The sequence below is a fragment of the Bos taurus genome, chromosome 14, assembly GCF_002263795.3.
Source record: "Bos taurus isolate L1 Dominette 01449 registration number 42190680 breed Hereford chromosome 14, ARS-UCD2.0, whole genome shotgun sequence".
In the NCBI taxonomy this organism is placed as follows: Eukaryota; Metazoa; Chordata; class Mammalia; order Artiodactyla; family Bovidae; genus Bos; species Bos taurus.
In genome coordinates, this window is record NC_037341.1 from 16,480,954 (window position 1) to 16,505,128 (window position 24,175).

The following is a 24,175-nucleotide window of genomic DNA, read 5'->3' on the forward strand; positions in this document are numbered from 1 at the left end:
TGGATCTTTGTTACTGTATGTGGGCTTTCTCTAGCTGTGGTGAGCAGGGTTTTCTCTTCATTGCAGTACTTCTCACTGCAGTGGCTTCTCTTGTGGAGCACGGGCTCTAGGCACACAGGCTTCAGTAGTCACAGCACATGGGCTCGGTAGGCCCAGCTGCCCCATGGCATGTGAGATTTTCCCAGACTAGGGACTGAACCCATGTCCTCTGCATTGGCAGGCGGATTTCTAACCATTGGACCTCCAGGGAAGTCCAGAGCATACATTTTCTTATAAAACCAAAATGCTGCTTGGTAAACACTGACTTGAGGAAATAACTGTTTTTTCACTGAAGTTTTTTTTTCTGTTTATAATGATAAAAAAATTCTTATTGTAGAATTCTTCAGGAAAATTGAAAGGTTAACTTATTTCATAACTGCTTGTAGTGTAAGTTCAGACATACTAAATCAGCTCATTTGATTTTTCACAATAATCATAAAAACAGGGCAAAAATTACTCCCATTTTACGGATATGGGGGGTAAATGAATAATTCAGTGCTTGGATTCTAACAATGCAATATTTGTAGGGTAGAAAACAATGTTTGATAAAGCGACTAGAACATATTGAAGGGGCATGCAAACCAATCATTTTTTATATCCTAAGTTCTATGTGTTTTTTAAATCATGTTAGCTCTGTTCTATTCAGTATGCTGGGCTTCCCCTGGTGGCTCAGCGGTTAAGAATCTGCCTGTGATGCAGGAGCCGTGTGTTTGATCCCTGGGTCAGGAAGTTCCCCTGGAGGAGGAAATGGCAATCCTCTCCGGTATTCTTGCCTGGAGAATCCTTGAACAAAGGAGCCTGGTGGGCTATAGTCCACAGGGTCGCAAAGAGTCAGACATGACTGAAGCAACTTAACACAGCATTCAGTATGCTGGCTACTAGCCAACCACATATGACACTTAAAATGTATCCATAGCTCATCTGAATTGAGATTTACCATCCGTTTTTGTAAAAAACACACTCTTGGATTTCAAAGACTTAGTACAAAAAAGAGAGTGTAAAATATGTCAATTTTTTAAATATTGATTTTGTGTGATGAAATATTTGGGATATATTGAGACATATTGTTTTCTGAGGAGGCCTTACAAATAGCTATGACTAGAAGAGAAGCGAAAAGCAAAGGAGAAGAAAGATATTTGAGTTTAGAGTTCCAAAGAATAGAAAGGAGAGATAAGAAAGCCTTCCTCAGTGATCAGTGCAAAGAAATAGAAGAAAACAATAGAATGGGAAAGTCTAGAGATCTCTTCAAGAAAGTTAGAGATACCAAGGGAACATTTCATGCAAAGATGGGCACAATAAAGAACAGAAATGGTATGGACCTAACAGAAGCAGAAGATATTAAGATGAGGTGGCAAGAATACACAGAGGAACTATACAAAAAAGATCACAATGACCCAGATAACCACGATGGTGTGATTACTCACCTAAAGCCAGACATCCTGGAATGCAAAGTCAAGTGGGCCTTAGGAAGCATCACTACGAACAAAGCTAGTGGAGGTGATGGAATTCCAGTTGAGCTGTTTCAAATCCTAGATGATGCTGTGAAAGTGCTGCACTCAGTATGTCAGCAAATTTGAAAACTCAGCAGTGGCCACAGAACTGGAAAAGGTCAGTTTTCATTCCAATCCCAAAGAAAGGCAATGCCAAAGAATACTCAAACTACCGCACAGTTGCACTCACCTCTCACGCTAGTAAAGTTAATGCTCAAAATTCTCCAACCCATGCTTCAACAGTACATGAACCGTGAACTTCCAGCTGTTCAAGCTGGATTTAGAAAAGGCAGAAGAACCAGAAATCAAATAGCCAACATCTGTTGGATCATTGAAAAAGCAAGAGTTCCAGAAAAACATCTGCTTTATTGACTATGCCAAAGCCTTTGACTGTATGGACCACAACAAACTGGAAAATTCTTAAAAAGATGGGAATATAAGACCACCTGACCTTCCTCTTGAGAAATCTGTATGCAGGTCAAGAAGCAACAGTTAGAACTGGACATGAAACAACAGACTGGTCCAAATAGGGAAAGGGGAACATCAAGGCTGCGTATTGTCAGTCTGCTTATTTAACTTACATGCAGAGTACATCATGAGAAATGCTGGGTTGGAAGAAGCGCAAGCTGGATCAAGATTGCTGGGAGAAATATCAGTAACCTCAGATATGCAGACAACACCACCCTTATGGCAGAAAGTGAAGAGGAACTAAAAAGCCTCTTGATGAAAGTGAAAGAGCAGAGTGAAAAAGTCGACATAAACCTCAACATTCAGAAAACTAAGATCATGGCATCCAGTCCCATCACTTCATGGCAAATAGATGGGGAAACAGTGACAGACTTTATTTTTTTGGGCTCCAAAATGACTGCAGATGGTGACTGCAGCCATGAAATTAAGACACTTGCTCCTTGGAAGAAAAGCTATGACTAACCTAGAAAGCATATTAAAAAGCAGACATTCCTTTGCCAACAAAGGTCCATCTAGTGAAAGCTATGGTTTTTCCAGTAGTCATGTATGGATGTGAGAGTTGGATTATAAAGAAAGCTGAGCGTCAGAGAATTGATTCTTTTGAACTGTGGTGCTGGAGAAGACACTTGAGAGTCCCTTGGACTGCAAAGAGATCCAACCAGTCCATCCTAAAGGAAATCGGTCCTGAATATTCATTAGAAGGACTGATGCTGAAGCTGAAACTCCAATACTTTGGCCATGTGGTGCCAAGAACTAACTCATTGGAAAAGACCCTGATGCTGGGAAAGATTGAAGGCAGGAGGAGAAGGGGACAACAGAGGATGAGATGTCTGGATGGCATCACCGACTCAATGGACATGAGTTTGAGTAAACTCCAGGAGTTGGCGATGGACAGGGAGGCCTGGAGTGCTGCAGTCCATGGGGTCGCAAAGAGTTGGACACAACTGAGTGACTGAACTGAACTGAGACATATAAAATACATTATTAAAATAGTATACTCTTTAGTGTGGTTAATACACTTTGGTGTGCATTTCATTTCTATTGGACAGCAATGAGTTAGATCATTCAAAAGTTATGTACTTGCCTTCATTTTATAGAAATGTGCATTCAGTCCTATTAATTTTATATTATGCAGTTCTATTAAGGATTACTTAAATATCTTTTTAAAAGCCACAATTGAAAACTTTTCCATCTTAAGCTTGGCAGTATAAATTTCTCATGGAATTTGAAACTAGCAAGAATTGTCACTTGGGGAGAAGATGGTGTGCTTTTACTTGTATTTAGTAGTAGCAGGGATTCTTTGCTTAGGCATTCTTATACAAGTATCTTAACATCTTAACTTTTAACATGAGCGTTTTCATTCTTCCATCTATAAAACAAGAGCTTTTTCTAGGTATATTTTTTTGTAACCTACTGTAAATGTTTTTGAAAGTAATTAGGAAAGTAGTGATTCACTCTTGCTTGAAAAGATTGACATGGATCCAGGTGCTGGTGGGCTCTGCATATTTTGCTGAGAGGTATAATAGCAGGGTGGTGGCAGATCTGGAGTCAGGCTGCTTGGGTTTGATTCCTAGATCTGCCACTTAGACTATCTGTGTGATCCTGAGCAAGACAGTTAACCTTTCTGTGCCTTGGCTTTCTTTTAAAATGGGAAAAATAATAATACCTATGTCGTAAGAGTATTGTGAGGATTTAATGACCTTGTACTTGTTTAGCATCTAAACTAAAACTGTGTCCAGCAAATGATAAAGTGTCTGTAGGTCAGACACTATCGTTATAATGTATGTTGATACTTCCTGAACTCTCAACCATGAATTGCTTTATGTTGCCATGGTATCTTGTGATATTTTCATTAAATTGTATATCTTTAATAATAAGCCTTCGGATGTAAATATTTCTAACACTATAAGTTCTCAACTAGTAAAGAAAAGGAGGAACTCAAAACACATAATCTCATGATTACTCCATTTGGAATTTTTTTAATTCTTAAGAAAAATGTCTATATTCTAACATGGAATTTGGGAGAGGAAAGTGGTGTTTGATGAATGTTTGGGGTTTGTAATCTTAGGTGCCTCCCACTAAATTTTCGCAAAGATGAATTAAAAGGAATTTATAAAGATCGAATGAAAATCGGAGCAAGCCTTGCAGATGTTGATCCAATGCAACTGGATTCTTCAGTGAGTACAGTCTGAGATGTATTATTTTAGTTTAAAATTTAAAAAGAAAGCAGTGTTTTATAAGAAATTTTTTATCTTTGTAGAACCTTTTCTTTTTTTTGTAACCTTTAGGCCACAACTGTTGCTCAGTTGTTCCTGTTAAGTTACTTTTACTCAGTTGACTATGTGTGGCTTGGATATAATTTAAGAATGGAATAAGATTTTAGCTTTGACTCAGATTTTGACAAATCTCAGAATGTCTATGTTTCCCTTCTATTAACAGGTACGATTTGATAGTGTTGGTGGCTTGTCTAATCATATTGCAGCTCTAAAAGAGATGGTAGTATTTCCATTACTTTATCCAGAAGTCTTTGAAAAATTCAAAATTCAACCTCCAAGGTAATTTAATTATACTTTTTATTTTAGGTAAAGTCTTTCCTGTGCTATGTCCAGAAACCGCTTCTCTCTTGAAAATTTCCAGGTCTAGAGTCATTTGTTATACTTGCCCTTGCAAGGTCCTGGGTGATTTGAGTATTTTTACTTTCTCAATGTTTAAGATGAAAAACGGTTTCAAAATTGATTCTCCATTAAAAAAACCATTTCCCATGACTTTTCATACATTTAGTAAAATTCTTGTCTTACATACTCTTTTTTCCTTTTAGCTTTGTGATTTGGTTTTAAATTTATATCAAAGTAATATATGTACATAGTTTTTTAATGTATGTATTTTTATTTTATTTTTTCAGAGTAGTAAAAGATGTTTTTCAGTTTTCACAATCAATAGCCAGATAAAAAATAAAAGATAATTGTAATTGCAAGCTATAATGGGAACATGATTAACTTAACAGTGTAAATTATTGTTTTATAACAGCATAAAATAATTACATACAATTGGGAGGTCAAGCAGAGTGATGTAGTAAGTGGAAGTGCATACATGCACATAATTTTTTAATATATGTATTTTCATTTTGTACTGAAGTATATCCATGGACAGAGGCACCTGGAGGGCTGCAGTCTGAGATTGCAAAGAATCAGACACAGCTGAGCTCCCATGTGTGCATAGTTGATTATATACATACATAACTTTAAAAGTCAGATAGCACCGTAAGTTTCACAAAGAAAAATTTACAAAAGTAGGGTAGGCCCTCTTCAAAGCTTCTTCATTTTAATTTTTCTGTTTTTTAAATTTGTTTCTGTCTTTTGGCCACACTATGAATCACCGGGGAAGTCCCTCATTTTTCTATTTTAGACACAATTTATAGACTTCTAAGGATGAACAGTGGCTATTTGGCTCCTTTACTTTCCCTACCCTCCATACATAAATATTTATTCCCCTTCCTTAATACTTTCAGTAGTTTATTTGTACACGTATAAACTTACTGAATCAATTTTCAGTGTTTGCTTTATGCCTATATATTTTTTTGCAGTCGAGCCATATATAACTGTATTTTTTCTTTTATATCTCTCCTCTCCCCACCAACTTTAATATTTGCTGTTTTGGTGACAGGAGGGTAGGGGTTTTTTGTATCACCATCCTTTTTAAAATTTTAATCACCATCCTTTTTTTATCTTCTTTCTTCTAGTTGTTATACCTTACTTAACCAGTTTTTAAACCCTAGTTCCTGATTTTCTTTTCCTTTTATAATTTTTTTCCCTGAATCACCCTCTATGGAAACATTGATTTAAGTAAACTTTTAAAAGTTTGTAGGCTTTTTAAAGCATAAATCATTTTAGTTAAATTGAAGCATAAATCAATTATAGTTAAACACTGGTGAATTTAAAAAAAATTAATCAAAAAATATAGAATATTAAATAGTGATTTAATGATGACAGGACATGTTGAAAGTACCTAGTTAAAGTCATTTAGTGAATTTTAGGGAATTCCTGGCAATCCAGTGGTTAGGACTTCATGATCTCACTCCCAGGGGCCTGGGTTCAGTCCCTGGTCAGAGAGCTAAGATCCCACAAACCACAGGTTGTGGCAAAAAAAAAAAAAAAAAAAGTGGTTTAGTGAATTAAAGCAACAATGACAAATTAGAACATTCTCTAACATCATATACAAAAATAAACTCAAAATAGACTAACTTTAAGACCACAAACCATAAAACTCCTAGTGGAAAACATAAGAAAAATAGAACTTTTATCATAAATCATAGCAATATTTCTTTGGATTCATCTCCTAAAATGAAAGCAAGATAAATAAATGGGACCTAATTATATTTTACGCTTTTTCACAGCAAAGGAAACCACTAACAAAACAGAAAGGCAACGTATAGAAGAAAATATTTGCAAATGATATAACTGATAAGGGATAAATATCCAACATATATAAAAAGTTCATACAATTAAACATCAGTGAAACAACCTGATGTAAAAATCGCCAGAAGAATTGAATAGACGTTTGTCCAAGGGGACATGCACGTGGCCTACAGGCACAGGAAAAGATACTCAGCATCACTAATCATCAGGGAGATGAAAATCAGAACCACAGTGAGGTATTACCTCATACCTGTCAGGATGGCTGTCGTCAAAAGGACAAATAGTAAATGTTGGCGAGGATGTGGAGAAAAGGAAACCCTTATATGTTGTTGGTGGGAATGTAAATGGGTGCTGCCACTGTGAGAAACAGTATGAAGGTTTCTCAAAAAATTATAGAACTACCGTCATATACCAGCAATTCCACTGTTGGGTATATGTCCAAAAAAAAGCACTAATTCAGAAAACACACATGCACCCTAGTGTTCATAGCAGTATTATTTATAATTGCCAAGATACAGATGCAACCTAAGTGTCCACATCAGCAAATGAATGGATGAAGAAGACGTGGTATAAATATATACACAGTGGAGTACTGCTGAGCCATAAACAGAGAATGAAATATTGCCATTTGCACCGACACGGATGGGATTGGAGGCCATTTTGCTGAATGAAATGTCAGAGAAAGGCAAATATATATGATATCGCTTTTATGTGAAATCTAAAAATACAGCAAACTAGTGAATATGAGAAAAAAGCAGATGCACAGATAATAGAGAACAAACTGATGATTACCAATGGGGAGAGGGAGCTGAGAAGGGGCAGTGTATGGGTAGGGGATTAAGAGGTATAAACTGTTAGGTATAAAAGAATCTACCAGGGTATATTATACAAAATGGGGAATCGAGCAGATATTTTATAAAAACTGAATGGAACATTGCCTTTAAAAATTGTAAATTACTGTATTTTACACCTCTAACTTAGTTAATAATGTATATCAGCTATACTTCTATTTAAAAAATTAAATTAGACCAGTTCCTTCCATTTTTTTCTCTTCATTTCCACTTTCTTACATTTCTCTTTTCTTAAATTTCTGCTCATAAAAAATCAACATATGATTGTGTTAAACTATTTTTATATGGTATGTTCTCTTTCCATTTCAATGGCTGAATGATACTCCATTTTGTGGATGTATCACATTTTATTTAATTGATTCTGCTATTGCCGACTATTTTGTTTTCTCCTAAGTTTTTGTTATTACAGATAATTAGTACCATGAACATCTCCATTGCTTCCTCTTTATGGGAATCCTTACTTTTTTCTTTAAAATAATCTCACAAATAAAACTATGGGCCCAGTAAATATATTTTTAAAAAAAATCTGTTTCTGTCTTGGCTTTTGTCCATTGAAATCACTGATTTATTCCATTTAAATTCTGATTGTTTTCTAAACAGTTTTTTTTCCGCATCTGCATTTGATTATGTCTGTTTCCTGTTATTTTTGTTTTGACTGTGCTGCAGGGTTTGCAGGATCCTAGTTCCTCAGCCAGGGATTGAACCCAGACCCTTGCAGTGAAAGCGCTGAATCATATTCACTAGACCGCCAGGGAATTCTCTTAATTTTTCTTTTATATTTTATCCTTGACTTTGAATAGATTTATTTCATCCATCACTTTTTTGTTTGGCCATTCTTATTCTGTCGTTTCTGTTTTTCTGAAATCTTTAACTTTTCAACTAAATCACTATTAGATAGTTAAGGAGCAGTTACTTGATCATTTCTATGAAGAGTGCGAATATAACTCATTTTCTTAGAATTCTGCCATGAGATCAGTGAATAACTTTGGGAATAGGTGAAAAACTGCATTACCCCATGACAGTGCAGTGATATCACCAGAAATTATTGTGAATTGTTTACATTGTCCTAGTGCCTATCACCCAGCCACTACTTCAATTTCTCTCTTTTATCCTACTTTATCTCATGGTCATTCCCACCATTTTCTTGCAAAAGTTTTGGTGTTATGTTACTGACACTCAGACCAAGGATGATACTTGAGATCTGCTATTCTTCCCACTGATATGTTATAAAAGTAAACTGTCACTCATACCTTTTTTGCAACATAAGGTAATATGGACAGATTTGAATGAATAAAAGAATGTTTATTTCTTTCAAATGTTTCAAATAAAGGGTTTATTTAGTTTCAATATTCATTTTGTAGTATGAATATTAATCCCAGGTTTTAAGTTGTGCTTTGTGTATTGAAATGTTTCAGTTGTCTTGTTTACTTTCTTATTCACTAATTATATTCATGAAATTGATCTCTAATTTTGTTTGGCCTGTTTTTTAATGTATCGCTAAAATAATACTCTTTTACAGAGGTTGTTTGTTTTATGGTCCACCTGGAACTGGAAAAACTCTGGTTGCTAGAGCACTTGCCAATGAGTGCAGTCAAGGGGATAAAAGAGTAGCATTTTTCATGAGGAAAGGTGCCGATTGTCTGAGTAAGTGGGTAGGAGAATCTGAGAGACAGCTGCGATTGCTATTTGATCAGGTATGATATTAAAATTTGCTTATATAGATCTGTAATCAATGTAGATTAAGTTTGTAAGGATTGGATAAAGTTTGCATTTAATCACTTTTCATAGAAATAGACTCAAAATAATTATGTCAAATATATAATGTTTTTAGATTATTTTCCTTTGTATGTCTTGATTACACCAACTTATGACAAACAATTTTAGAGAGAAAAGAGAAAAGAATAATTGGGTCTAAATTCTTCTTAGGTCTCGTATCTAGAGAAAGAGTGATATTTTCATAAAGAGATAACACTAGTGAGTTTATGTCTCACTATGCAAGCTGAAGATTAGCTCTGCCTGAGTGGCTTTCAGTTTCATATCCCAGATGTATTGACAGTTAGTTAAGAGATAATACATTCTGATCTACTGAGGCATATTGCTGCAAATACTTTTATATCTCTTTATAAAATTCACTGAGGCTTTTTTAATTTCAATTTTACTGAAATTGATTTTAAACTATAGCATCTTGTTAAATGTTTTCTCATCCTGACATGGAGGAAGGCTGTGTCACTGTCTTCTGTTCTTTGTTTTGCTTTGACAGTTGGTCTTCTATAGATGTTTTTTGTGTCCCGATAATTATAGCTATATGAAATCTAAGGGATATAACCAGTGGAGTATGTATTTTGAATATTTCCAGCTGAATATACAAATAAATCACACGCTGTTAATAATTTAGTCTGAATCCTTAAAACACAATTCTTGAATTTACAGTTATATTTTTTAAAACTTGTTAAATGCAAGTAGGAATGAATTTAAAGTGGTTTATATTGAGTCTACATATTTGAAGTCTTTCATGATAGCCTGCAATCACTGGACTGCTTTCTAGGCCTATCAGATGCGCCCATCAATTATTTTCTTTGATGAAATTGATGGTCTGGCCCCAGTACGATCAAGCCGACAAGATCAAATTCACAGGTAAAACTTGCTTGATGGTACTTCTGCCTTTCTCCCTATATTCTGAGCTGTATTAATGTTGCAGGAGGGATAGAATGTTAAACAGTAAGAAACTTTATAAACCAGTTGTTTGGTAGTAGAAACCATTGTATAGTACAAAAAAGAAAAGTGAACCTGTTCTAAATGGTAGGATGTTCTCAAACACAATATTGGTTATAGATTTAACTTGTGATACAGACTTAAATGCCCACTGGCCCAGTGAGGTAAATAAAGGCATATAAAATGAGTGAGGCAGGCCAGAGATAAGAGTAGGTCAGGGAAATGTGTCTGAATGTCTAATTGTCAGAGAATAGTCAGTTGCTTTTAGCTCCAGCCTATTATTGAAGTGCAAAAGCTGACTCAGATTTGAAAAATAAGTTTTCTCTTTCTTAAATTTTATGTATGTTAACTGTCTTTTAGATGTTGCCAGCTAGGTCAGATGCTTTAAAGGCACTACCTGAGCCAAGCAAAATATATCTTAGTGTATGACCACTAGTTTAAGTTTCTAATACTAGCTCAACTTCCTCATTTTCAGAATGAGAAACTTGCATCTCCCCTGTGATAACTGTGTACCCAGGGGAGCAGTTTTCATTAGTGCCACTGCCTCAACTTGAATCTAAATTACTTTAGTCCTAGTTCATCTTCAGTTCTTCAGACCTTCTTCTTCAATGTAACTACTTAATTAATTTGGGATACCCAAAAGCAAATGTTTGCATGCCTTCATAATGCCAGTATTATTTTTACCATAGATGTTGTAAAAGAGGAACAAGATGTAAAAATATGAATGATATGTAGGTTTTGGCTCTTCTAATGCCTAACAACATTTACTGTATTATTATACCCTTCTTTGACTTGATGCTGTAGAATTTTATTTGTTGCTCTGAGTAAATTAAAATGTTTACTACTGTATGATTAAAAACAGTTGTGTGAGCTCATACCTACCAATAATGATGCACACTTTTTAAATGTGACTCATTTCGATATCAGCTATACTGTATTCATTGTGTTAATAGGAATAACACTAGCACCATCACTTTTCAGTCAAGCAGTTGAGTAACTACTGTAGTTTGGAATAATTCTAAAAGGGATTGAAGAAATTTCAGCAACAAATACAGAATAATTTTAGCAAGCACTTGGCCATTTCAAATATGTGTTTTTAAGAGAAATTTTATCGTACAAGTTTTTTGGGTTTTTTCCAAAGACTCAAAAAATTTTGGAGAAAAACGTTTTTGCTAAATTAAGCTTTTTTAGAAGTTAGCACACTGACCATGATTAAACTATATTCTGTGTCTTATTGTTTCTGATAATATTGTAGGATAATGTAAATAAGTAATTATGTGACTACATTAGAAAATAAGATTTTTAGCCCAAGAGAAAGGGGATGCAAATATAAAATAAGTTAAAACCCTTGGATCTTTATCTGAATTGGAATATCAGTATGAACTCATGATGAAATTTATTTTTGAAGAAAAAATAATTCCTGTCTCTGGACGCTAAAAAGACCTAGAAGCAATCACAGTCCAGTATATTCTGTTTTACTTTGGCATCCTTTGATAATGTGTACACAATGAAGTTTTTGAAGCTTTTTTTTTTTTAAGTTTCTGTTTATCTGCCTAATACTTGTGTGTATATATTTTTTATTGCATCCTTGTTTGAGAACTCCAGAGTTCTATGTGAAATTGTGCTTTATGAAATGGCTTCCAGGATCCATTTGTAGCATTCTAAAAAGTGTGTTTTCCATTGATTTTAAATGTCTGTGTGCCATGTAGTATGTTATTTTACAGATTTTCGTTTTTAATAGTCTATTGAAAATAGTGGGATGTGCTGAGAAAATTTATTCACACATTTAATGTATTAAATCGTCACAAAAAAAGAAGTGATGTATTCGGCTTCTATATAGTTAATCTCTTCTCTCTTATTTTTAAATTTAGTTCAATTGTTTCCACCTTGCTAGCTCTTATGGATGGATTGGACAGCAGAGGAGAAATTGTGGTCATTGGTGCTACCAACAGACTGGATTCTATTGATCCTGCTTTACGAAGGCCTGGTCGTTTTGACAGAGAATTCCTATTTAGCCTACCTGATAAAGATGTAAGAATTTAACATTACTCAAATTTTGACAAAATTGATTGTGCTTATCTTGAACAAGTCTTAGTATAGTGCAAACTGGAAGATTGAGTTTTGTACTGAGGCAAAGTTGTATGATTAACATTCAAGTAGGTATGTATGTATTTTTAGAGAGGCATTATTTAAAGAATAGAACTCAGATAATTTTTTATTTTATTTATTTCTTTATTATTTGGGGGAATGCATACCTTGTGGCATCTTAGTTCTCCAACCAGGATTTTAACCCAGGCTCATGACAGTGAAAGTGCCAAGTCCCAAACACTGGACCAGGGCATCTCTGGACGTGCACCTCCGCACCCGCCCCGCCACCCCAAGCACAGCCTTTGCTTGTTAGTCATATAGCTTTATTTTGATTCAGAACACATGGCCTAACAGTCAGTCCTTAGCCAGTTCATTAGACTTGACTTTTTCATGGATACAACCATATAATTCTACCCAGTTACTTTAAAGCTGCTGAATATTTTGAGAACCAAGTACGAAAATATGGGTAGAGCTGTCAGTACGCAACTGTTTTTAATATGTACAATAAACAATAATCCAGCAGTTAGTTAATTTTTCTCATTCACATTTGTGATGACTAGAACTTGAGCACTAAAAATGCAGTCTTATTTAATACAAATTTCTTAAGCTCATACAAATATATCATTTTTTTCCATTTTTAATGTTTCATATTTCTGTTTATATTAGGTATTGACAGCTTTACATTTTTAGATAACCCAATTATCTTAAAGTTACCCTAATCTAAATAGCACTATATTATTATAGAAAAATTAAATTGTTTTTGTTTGTAGGCTCGAAAAGAAATTCTAAAAATTCACACAAGGGATTGGAATCCTAAACCACTGGACATGTTTCTGGAAGAACTAGCAGAAAACTCTGTTGGTAAACATTGCTTTAAGTATTAAAAGAAATATTACATGCATTTCAAAGATGGAACAAGTTGTAGTTTTGCCAAGGTTTAAAGAAACCTTGTTTCTTGTTTAAAGAAATACAAAGTTAGATTTGTTTCTTATTTATAATTTGTGGCATGTTTTCTTATAAAGTCCTAGATACCATATAGAGGTGTTTAACATCTTGACTGTCAAAGAATTTGAGAATGAAGTTAGATCTTTTGCTGTTTACATTTTTCTAATTATCCTGTTAAGTATTCTACATAAGCTATTGCAGGTAACTCTTACATCAATCCTGTGAAGTAGGTAGCTTTATTCCTATTTTACAGATATAGAAATGGCTGAGAAAGCATAAATGATTCTCTAAAAAGATCACACATCTAGTAAATGACAAACTGGAATTTGATCCTGATTATCTGATTTCAAAACTCATGCTCTTGACCCCTGCGCTCTGCTTTTAGTGCTTGCGTATTTCACTCTCAAAAGTTGATTGATTTGTTAGGGGTTATTATCAATCATGTGAGTTCACTGAGGGGCTGAGAGACATTTTAGCCTTATTACTCCTAAATATTTTGCTACTATATTGCTAGGCTGATGTTTAGTTTTCTTTTAACCATTGTCTTGCTTAATATGGTGGTGATTTACTTTAATTTTTTTTCTTTTTTGGTTGCCTTGGATAGGATACTGTGGTGCAGATATCAAGTCAATATGCTCTGAAGCTGCTTTATGTGCTCTGCGTCGACGCTACCCACAGATCTATACCACTAGTGAGAAACTGCAATTGGATCTCTCTTCAATTAATATCTCAGCTAAGGATTTTGAGGTAGCTATGCAAAAGATGATACCAGCCTCCCAGAGAGCTGTGACGTCACCTGGGCAGGCACTGTCCACCATTGTGAAACCACTACTGCAGAGCACTGTTCACAAGATCCTAGAAGCCCTGCAGAGAGTGTTTCCACATGCGGAAACCAGGACAAACAAAGCGTTAGACTCCGGTATGAAACTTGATTGACTGTTTAGTTTTCATAGTCAGTAAAACTAAGTATTTTGTACATCTCAGTAATGTTTCTTTATGAAAGAGACTCTTGAAAGGAATTTGGTCATGCCTTTCCTAGATATCAAGGAAGTTTACTTCACAGATTTCCCTAGACTTCCTTTATTTTAGGTTTGAAGTGCATTTTAAAATTTACTTGTTATTTATATGTACACAAACTTTTTTGAAAAAAAATCTCATTGGGGTTGCTAACTGAAGCATTATGTGAAGATCCACTTTGTAATTGAGAAAAGCTACTAATGTACACTTTTTTTGCTTGCTTTACAGATATTTCTTGTCCTCTCTTAGAAAGTGACTTGGCATACAGTGATGATGATGTTCCATCGGTATATGAAAATGGACTTTCTCAAAAATCCTTTAATAAGGCAAAAGAAAATTTTAATTTTCTTCATTTGAATAGGTACATTTCCCTTGAAAATTTATATATATGTATATATATATTCATTTGGAGAAGGAAATGGCAACCCACTCCAGTATTCTTGCTTGGAGAATCCCAGGGACAGAGGAGCCTGTTGGGCTGCCATCTATGGGGTCGTGCAGAGTCAGACACAACTGATGCGACTTAGCAGCAGCAGCAGCATATGTATTCATTCTCATGTGAATTCCCTAAAACTAAATGAAATTATGCTTGAGAAGATAAAGGATGCCAGCTAATTTACTTTTTTAAAAATTAAAATATTAGAAAATATTTTGTTACAGTTGTCATGATGTTAGAAACTATAAAGTATTGTTTCTAAATACTTTTCTAAATACAGTTTTCTAAATACTTTCTAAATACAGTTTCTAAAAATCTGTAAAGTTCGATTATTTCCAAGAGCCACATGAATCATGCTGCTATGATTGACTGGCCATATTGTCAAAACTTTTGGCTTATAAAAGTTCATAATTGATAATTGGGAGAGAAATTTAAGCTTTTTTTCCCTAAAACATAGGTTATTACTCATTTCTTTCAGAAATGCTTGTTATCAACCTATGTCTTTTCGACCAAGAATGCTGATAGTGGGCGAACCAGGATTTGGGCAAGGTTCTCATTTAGCACCAGCTGTCATCCATGCTTTGGAAAAATTTACAGTGTACACTTTAGACATTCCTGTGCTTTTTGGAGTCAGTGCTACATCTCCTGAAGAAACATGTGCCCAGGTAATTCATTGTTGCCCAGACAAATAAGCTGTAAGGTGAAGTAGTCTTCCAGAGACAAAGTCTAGAATTGCTTCATTCTTTTTTATATTGTGTTTTTTGGTCTTTCTGATTTCTGACTTCATGTTTTCAAAACAGAACCATGCCTAACTGCTTAGTTATTAAAAAGTATGACTTTAAATCCTTTTCCACTTCTTAATTACTATGTGACTTAGGAAAGTTTATTAAGTCTTTCTGCCCCATTTTCCCCATTTGCAAAATGGAAAAATCAGTAGTTACATGATTGTTGTGAGAATTAAATGAGTGAAGTACTTAAAACAGTGATGGCTATGCAAAAAGTATGCAAATATTCTGCTGCTTCTTTTTTGCTATAGTTATATTAAAAGTTTGTAAAAGTGTTTTATGTATTTTTATATTTAACCTTGGTTGCCATAACAGAAAAGTCTTTTAGATTTCTTGAGCTGTTTTCTAATTGCTTGAAGCAATTATGTTTTTCTAAAAATGAAACTTTTATAAAAATATTCAAAAACAAGATGGTGGGATTGGGGGAAGCATTTTTTAGACTTAAGGGTTTTATATGACAGTTCTGGGAAGTTAAATTGTTCTAGATTTAAAACGCACACTGCTAATGTGCTGACTCTCTAAATGTATGTAATTGTTTTCTTTCTCTACTAGGTGATTCGTGAAGCTAAGAGAACAGCACCAAGTATAGTGTATGTTCCTCACATTCACTTGTGGTGGGAAATAGTTGGACCAACACTCAAAGCCACATTTACCACATTATTACAGAATATTCCTTCTTTTGCTCCAGTTTTACTACTTGCCACTTCTGACAAACCCCATTCCACTCTACCAGAAGAGGTAATTTGTGGGAGAAATCATTATGCTTTAGAATGGAATATTCATAATCAATATAATTTAAAAAGAGATATTCAGAAACTATTAGGAATTTATGGGGAAAAAATTCAAGTGCTAAAGAGGTGAATAAAATTATAAGGAAAAGTTTTCCTAATTAAAGATACCATTGCTAGCTATGTGATACATAAGTTTGTTGGGCAGCACATGTGTCAGCATTTGTTGTGTATATGTACAGTGAGACCAGAGCTTTCCAGGTGGCGCTAGTGGTAAAGAACCTTCCTGCCAGTGCAGGAGACATAAGAGACATAGGTTCGATTCCTGGGTCAGGAAGATCCCCTGGAGGAGAGCATGGCAACCCACTCCACTGTTTTTGCCTGGAGAATCCCATGGACACAGGAGCCTGGCGGGCTGTAGTCCATAGGGTTGCACAGAGTAGGACATGACTGAAGTGACTTAGCACACATAGTGAAACTACTTTATAAATTTTTTTTCTCTAAATGGAATATGATACATTACTGTTCCATAACTACTTTATGTATCTTATGTGTTTTTTAATATGTAAGTCTTATTTATTTTAAGAGCACCATAGCCTTTGCTGTTGTATTGGTATACCATAATGTTATTTATCCAAATCCTTATTGATAGGATTTCAGCTATTTTCTAATTTTTTTCTGTTGAACTGCTACAGTGAGCATTTTGGGGTTTTAAATCATATAAACATTACCATGTGGATTTTTTTAACATGCATTCCGAAAAGTGGAATAACTGTAGCTTAGTTGAAGGGTATGCACACTTGACATTTTTAACAGTACCAAATTACTGTCCTTCAAATTTGTGCCAATTTCGATAACTACCAGTGACCAGGTTTGTTCTGTTTCTGCTTATAATACTATTCTCTTATGGCAGGAACACCTCTGCCCATCACTGTCTTTTCCCTTACTCTGCTTTTTTTTTTTTTTCAATTAGTTTATTTTTTTTTCAATTGGAGTATAATTGCTTTTCAGTGTTACGTTAGTTTCTGCTGTACAAAAACGTGAATCAGCTGTATGGATACGTATATTCCTTCCCTTTTATGCCTCCCTCCCACCCTCATCCCACCCCTCTGGTTTGTTTTTGTCACTACTTGACATAACATATTAATTTGTTTGACTCTGTCTCTCCTAGCAGAATGTTAAATATATGAAGTCTGGACTTTTCTTCCACTTCTCTATCCCCAGAGTACATAATAAACATATTGTAGGCTTCTGTGTGTGAGAGTGTGTGTATGGTTTTTCCATACCTTTAACAGAATTAATGTACAGTTTATAGAACACTAGTAGGAAGATAAATTCAAATATTTAACTTAAAAATACTTTTGAGCACTTATTCTATAACAGACATGGTTATAGGCATTGGAAATATAGCACTGAACAGTTTAGACAAAAATCTATATCCTCCTAGGGCTTACATTTTAGTTGGGGGAAAGACAAACAAGAATAAAATACAATACTAACCTATCACTATGGAGAAAAATGTAGCTAAGCAGTGCCAAAAGTGTGGTACGGTCACTGTGTTAAATTTACTGGGTTGGCCTCACTAAGAAGATGGCATTTGAGCAAATACCTGGAAAAGGTGAAGTAGTGGCCCATTTGGGTATCTGAGGGACAAAGGTTCCTGGCAGAGGAACAAAGGTTTCTTATGCAAGTATAAAAGCCCCAAAGCAAAAGTGTGTCTGATGTGTTAGAAAAATCACAGAAAGTCTAGAGTGACTAGGCCAGAGGGAGTGTAAGGCCGAGAAGGGGTTGATGGCAGGGAACTATCAAAGGGCCAGGTTATGTTCCCAATGGCAGCTTTAGTAGCTGTGAATTACTCAACTAAGAACCGAATAAATTGGGAAATGAATATTAAGTGTATGTTAAGTCTAGATTCTTAGGGTGGTAAGAGTCCTTAAAAGTTTCTAATCACCTAGTTCTGGACTCTGAATTCTTTCTTTTGTGTAATAACACTGTCACAATTCATTTTGTTAGTTCTGACTCCTAAAAAAAATCAGCTTATTTTGAGAGGCTTCCATTTCTTAATCTCCGTTTGTTTCCCAGGTACAATAGAGAACTTGTCTAATCTGTCTTCATCATGGCAAGCGCTTTGTATGTTTGAACATGCTTTTGCATTCATTTTTATTTCCTCACTCTAACCCAGGCTTCTTCATACTAAACAGTTCTTCTATGATAAGATATAGTTTTTCGGATTCTTAAATACAATGGAAGTTTATTTCTTGCTCACTTACAGTATCAGGTAAATGACTGGAGTGACGGCTGTACCCTCCCCCGTGTAGTCGTTCCACACACTCAGACTGGGAGAGCATGCTCATTTTCATCACGTGGCTCTCCAGATTGTTTTCATTCCACCCAGCTGAAAGGATTGGCCCTTTCTTGTGCCTGGTCTGAAAGTGATACACATCATTTCCTTTCACGTTCCATTGGCTGAACCTCGCATAGCCATACCTAACTGCAAGGGAGACTAGGAAGTATGATGTAGCACTGGGTCCCAAAGAAAGAGAACATGAACTGTGACAGTAGCCAGCTCTGCTGCACATCACACATATTTTTAGTTTCTTCAAAATTCTAGTCACTCGCCTGAATGTCTTTCTCTTTATATTCCTTTTGAAAGGCTGTACCCAGAATGAATTAAGTACTTTAGCAGTGTTCTGATTAACGGAGTAAAGGAGAATTACTATTTAGTAGCCACATTAACCATTTATGTATTGTACTCACTGTCAATTAAAACAACATTATTTCAAAGTTTAAAACAAAAATAAGTTTATACTCTTGGTAATAAGTAAGGGAGACTAGCTGAACTTTATATGGATGGAGGGAGGTTCAATGGAGAAGGCAATGGCACCCCACTCCAGTACTCTGTCCTGGAGAATCCCATGGACAGAGGAGCCTGGTAGGCTGCAGTCCATGGGGTCGCTAAGAGTCGGACACGACTGAGCGACTTCACTTTCATTTTTCACTTTCATGCACTGGAGAAGGAGATGGCAACCCACTCCAGTGTTCTTGCCTGGAGAATCCCAGGGACAGAGGAGCCTGGTGGGTTGCCGTCTATGGGGTCACACAAAGTCGGACACGACTGAAGTGACTTAGCAGCAGGGAGGTTGAAAAGCCATAATCAGTTTAATCTGGCACAACTTTATCAAGAATGTGGAAATTCTGTACTTAAAATGTTTTGGTGTTTTTTTTTTTTTTTTTTTGCTATAGCTTCTTCTTTTTTATGATAATATTTCCTAAGTATGTCATTGTGAACTGGGTTGAGTAGCCCAGCATCACCCTGTCTGGGAGAGTGGAATGGGCACCGGACCAGGAATTGCTGGTTTTATAAAATGAATAGTCTATATGGATACAAATAAGCAAGTCTGCTTTGAGCCTTACGTAGTCTCTATTGTCCTTGGTGAGCTAGTGATACTGTGTCTGTAGCATTGGACTGTAATATATATGAGAAGTACTGTGTATTACATTACAATCTGTCCATCTCAAAACTGCAGTCAGAGTACCTGTATGCATGAGCACTAGTAGACCTTAACAACTCATGAAAAAATGAGAAAGAATGTCAGAAATAGATTAGAAACTTGGGTGAATTGTGAAACACAAGCAGTGAGGATTAGATTTCAGAGTATGTGCATCAAAGGGCTGCTTTGAAAAATGGCAGTTATTTCTAGCTCTAGATCAGTGCTAGGAGGAAATTAAGAGAGTCCTTGAACAACTTTGTGTTTTTTGGCTTTCTTCACTTCTGGCCATGCCAGACAGTAGTTGGCAGAGTTTGTCATCAGCTAGATCAGTGAAGGTGGACCAAGGACTAGTGTGGCAGGGCAGTAACTTAACCTTTAGGTACTGAATGGGAGGAGTGGGAAGACCCTGTGCCCAGGAAACAAATTACAGGCACATTCTGTTTCTAATATAGTCTACCTTATTTCATAATCACTGAAAAAGAAACTAGAATAAACAGAAAAAGCATCTATGAACAGTCATATTTGAAAGGCAAAGATAAATTTATAAATAAGCATTTGAGGAAGGACAGTGCCATAGAAAATTATATCCATGCATCAGCAATAGATTGTTATGGAAAAGAACCATTTGAAGACATTACTAATGAAGTAGCTCCTCCCAAATACAAAACCCTCCAGGGCTAAAAAGACACAGATGAAGAGTGAATTAGCAAGATGAAGGATCATGAGATCAGGAATTCTTATATAATACAATAGGACAGAGATCTGAAAAGTGAGGGGAAAATTAAAGGAAATAGAGGAGATAGATTCAAGTCTAACATCTATTTAATGGGATTTAAGGGCAGAGAAAAGAAATGTAGAAGAAAAAAATAGTCAAATAATTCAGCATTTCATAGAATTAAAGAATACCATAATCTTCAGATTTAAAAGGTCCCCTGTTCTAACTGATGGATATAGAAAGACTGATATCTAGATAAAATTTTAGAACATCAAAAGTACAGAGAAAAATCTAAGCATCTTCCCAGAGAATAAAACATTACTAGAAAGGACTGAAAACAAATTGCTTCTACATTTCATTGGTAACACCAGCCACTACGGAGGCAACTGAGCAATATTTTCAGTTAGAAGGAAAATAATTTTGAATCTGTAATTTTCTTCCCAACAAATTAACATTTGAGTGAAAGAACAAAATATATTTTTGACCATACAGTGCCTAAGAAACTATTACCCACAAACCTCTGACTGAAATATTAAAAGATAATTTCTCCTCTTGGTTTTTTCTTTTTTTTTTTTTTGGCAGAAGTGGCATATAAGAAGCAGTACACGAAGAAAACAGTAAAACTTGTCACAAAATTGTGCTTGTTAACTTTTTTTTTGAGGAAGAGGGAAAATATTGCCTCAGGTTCTTCGAACAGAATACTCTTTAAGCCTGATGCAATCAATGTGATAGACACTAAATACACAAAAACACATTTAAAGTTATGTGGAACTATGTTGACCTTGGTTCTGAACTCAGAATGGCAGGCAGGAAGGACATCGTGAAGGAGAAACAGGAAGTAAAAGCACCTTCAGATTTGTATCTGATATGTAGATGTTGATTAACTTTACAGTTTGATAGAAAAAGAAGCTTAAGGATATATCTGTTAACACTTGTAACAGTGAAAGAATAGAAATACAGCATAGAAATAATACATAAAATATCTGTCCTTTTGTGACTGGCTTGTTTCCCTTAGCAAGTGTTTTCAGTGTTCATCTGTGTTGTAGCCTGTGTTCAAATTTCATTCCTTTTTAGGCTGAATAATATTCTGTTGTATGTCTGTACCACATTTTGTTTATCTGCTCATCTGATGATGAGCATTTGAGTTGTCTTTACCTCGTGCCTAACTTCTGAATAATCCTGCTATGGTTATTGCTATGCAAGTTTATTTTTTTTTCTTCCAGTTTTTTTGGATATGTATACTGGGTTACATGGTTATTCTTTGTTTAACTTTTTTGAGGAACCAGCATACTGTTTTCCACAGTGGCTGCACCCTTTTAATTCCTACTGGCTCAGGAGATCTAATTTCTCCCTGTTTTTACCCATTCTTACTGTTTTCCAGCCTTTATTCTTACTGAACAACCACTTATTCTCATATCTCACTTTGGATTGTAAAAGTGAATTAATTGATCTCAGTTCAGTTCAGTCACTAAGTTGTGTCCAACTCTTTGCAACACCATGGACTGCAGCACTCCAGGCCTCCCTGTCCATCACCAACTCCTGGAGCTTACTCAAACTCATGTCCATTGAGTCGGTGATGCCAGCCTGCCATCTCATCCTCTGTCGTCCCCTTCTCCTTCCACCTTCAACCTTTCCCAGCTTCAGGGTCTTTTCCGAGTCAGTTCTTCACACCAGCTGGCCAAAGTATTGGAGTTTCAGCTTCAGCATCAGTCCTTCCAGTGAATATTCAGGACTGATTTCCTTTAGGATGGACTGGTTGGATCTCCTTGCAGTCCAAGGGACTCTCAAGAGTCTTCTCCAACACCACAGTTCAAAAGCATCAATTCTTCAGCGCTCAGCTTTCTTTATAGTCCAACTGTCCCACCCATACATGACTACAAAACCCTTTAAGTAAAATATCACCATATCAGTTATTGTATGAATTATAGTTTGGAGTCTTGAGTTCTAAAGAAGACCCCATGGTTTTAGTTCCTTATCCACTGCATATGTGATGTATACATAAGTTCAGTATAAGTAAAAGATTTAAGAAATTACTCATTACACAACTTAGATTGTTATTACAGTAATCTACTGTTGCATTGAATGATTGATACATAGTATGTATGTGTATACAACATACATATATACACACACATATATATAATGCATCTGTTTTCTTTTTTAAGGTACAAGAATTATTTATCCATGACTACGGAGAAATTTTTAATGTCCAGTTACCTAGTAAAGAAGAACGGACACAGTTTTTTGAAGATTTAATTCTGAAGCAAGCTGCTAAGCCTCCTATATCCAAAAAGAAAGCAGGTTAGTTTCTGTATCAAAGTTAATATATAATAATTTTGAGAAAGTGGAAATGAAACATCAGTTAATGGCATTGCCATCTTCTAATAGTCACTCAGTTGTGTCTGACTCTGTGACCCCATGGACTGTGGCCTGCTAGGCTCCTTTGTCCATGGAATTCTCTAGACAAGAATTCTGGAGTGGGTAGACATTCCCTTCTACAGGGGATCTTTCTGACTCAGGAATCATGTACCAAGAGAGATCTTCAACTTAGGCATCAAAAGCCTGAATAAAGTTAGGCTGAAAAAAACACAGAGGATGATTGCAGAGAAGAAAGCATTTAAATGAGAAATTAGTATTAAAGATACTTTAAACAAGATCACATGTATTTTGAAATTAAATGTCTACTTTTAAATGATGGGTGTATCTAAGAAGCCATAACAAGGAAAATTACAAAATATTTGTAATAGAATAAAGACAAAAAGAATTTAGCAGAATTTGTTGCATGCAGCTGAAGCTGCTCAATGCAGGTAAATACAATGTGGAGTCTTAAAATAAGATATGAAAACAAATAATGGACACTAGCATGAAATTTTTTGAAATTTGAACAAAATCTGTACTTTTGTTAGTAATACTGTATCATGTGTTAATTTCCTGTTTTTTTTTTACAACATATTATTTCTTTATATTCTCAGAATTGGATTAGAAGTTTCAAGCCTCATTCAGTTTTTTTTTTTTTTTAATCACTGGGGCTAAGTCGCTTGAGTCGTGTCCGACTCTGTGCAACCCCATAGACGGCAGCCCACCAGGCTTCCCCGTCCCTGGGATTCTCCAGGCAAGAATACTTGAGTGGGTTGCCATTTCCTTCTCCAATGCATGAAAGTGAAAAGTGAAAGTGAAGTCGCTCAGTCGTGTCCGACTCTAGCGATCCCATGGACTGCAGCCTACCAGGCTCCTCCGTCCATGGGATTTTCTAGGCAAGAGTACTGGAGTGGGGTGCCATTGCCTTCTCCGCCATTGCCTTCTTCTTCTTCTTTCTTTTTCTTCTTCTTCTTCTTTTTAAATCACTAAGATAATGAATTTTCTTTAGCAGTAATACTAGGTACTAAACTGCATGGAACTGTATCAAAGTTTTGAGTGAATATAAATTAGAAATCTGGCATTCTGTTCATACTAAGTCAAACAAGTGGAATCAAAATGTCATAAACTTTTATCTAGGCAAAAATTCATAAATTCTCTAAAATACATACTATATATAGGTATACAGAAGCTTTTCTACTACATTTGATAAAGGCTTGAGAAAGAATAACAACAACAAAGAGAGATGGAGAAATTGGAGAACATAACTAAATGAAATGGGAACACTGAATATGAAATAGAAGAAGTGAAACTAGATAAAAATAAAACATCATCGTATAGTCCAGTTGTTTTTAAACGTGGCTGCTCATTAGAAACACATCTAGAGCTTCAGAGAAGAATGGCAATAACTGGGCATTTGTATTTTTAAAAAATTCTAAGATAATTCTGTTATGCATCTGAATTTTAAAAAGTAGTTACAAGTTTTTCTATTAAAATAGTCATTTTAGTGATACAGAATTCTATTATTTTCTGTTGACCAATCATGATACAATAGTATTAAGGGAATAATAGAACATAACCATAATAGTAAAAGATGTTTATCAGTTTTCACAGTCAAGGAGCCAGATAAAAAATAAAAG

The 24,175-nt window shown here is 35.3% G+C and overlaps 1 protein-coding gene across 1 annotated transcript in view; it reads left to right on the forward strand.

Moving 5' to 3' along the window:
- The window catches only part of ATAD2 (ATPase family AAA domain containing 2), a 63,314-nt gene that overhangs the window by 26,343 nt on the left and 12,796 nt on the right, over positions 1-24,175 (forward strand). The window contains exons 10-20 of the mRNA NM_001099020.3: positions 4,066-4,174; positions 4,437-4,552; positions 8,783-8,957; positions 9,809-9,897; positions 11,847-12,006; positions 12,834-12,924; positions 13,613-13,927; positions 14,254-14,386; positions 14,940-15,126; positions 15,799-15,984; positions 22,346-22,481. Of these exons, the coding sequence (NP_001092490.2) occupies positions 4,066-4,174; positions 4,437-4,552; positions 8,783-8,957; positions 9,809-9,897; positions 11,847-12,006; positions 12,834-12,924; positions 13,613-13,927; positions 14,254-14,386; positions 14,940-15,126; positions 15,799-15,984; positions 22,346-22,481 (1,697 nt within the window). The remainder of the gene's footprint in view (positions 1-4,065; positions 4,175-4,436; positions 4,553-8,782; positions 8,958-9,808; positions 9,898-11,846; positions 12,007-12,833; positions 12,925-13,612; positions 13,928-14,253; positions 14,387-14,939; positions 15,127-15,798; positions 15,985-22,345; positions 22,482-24,175) is intronic.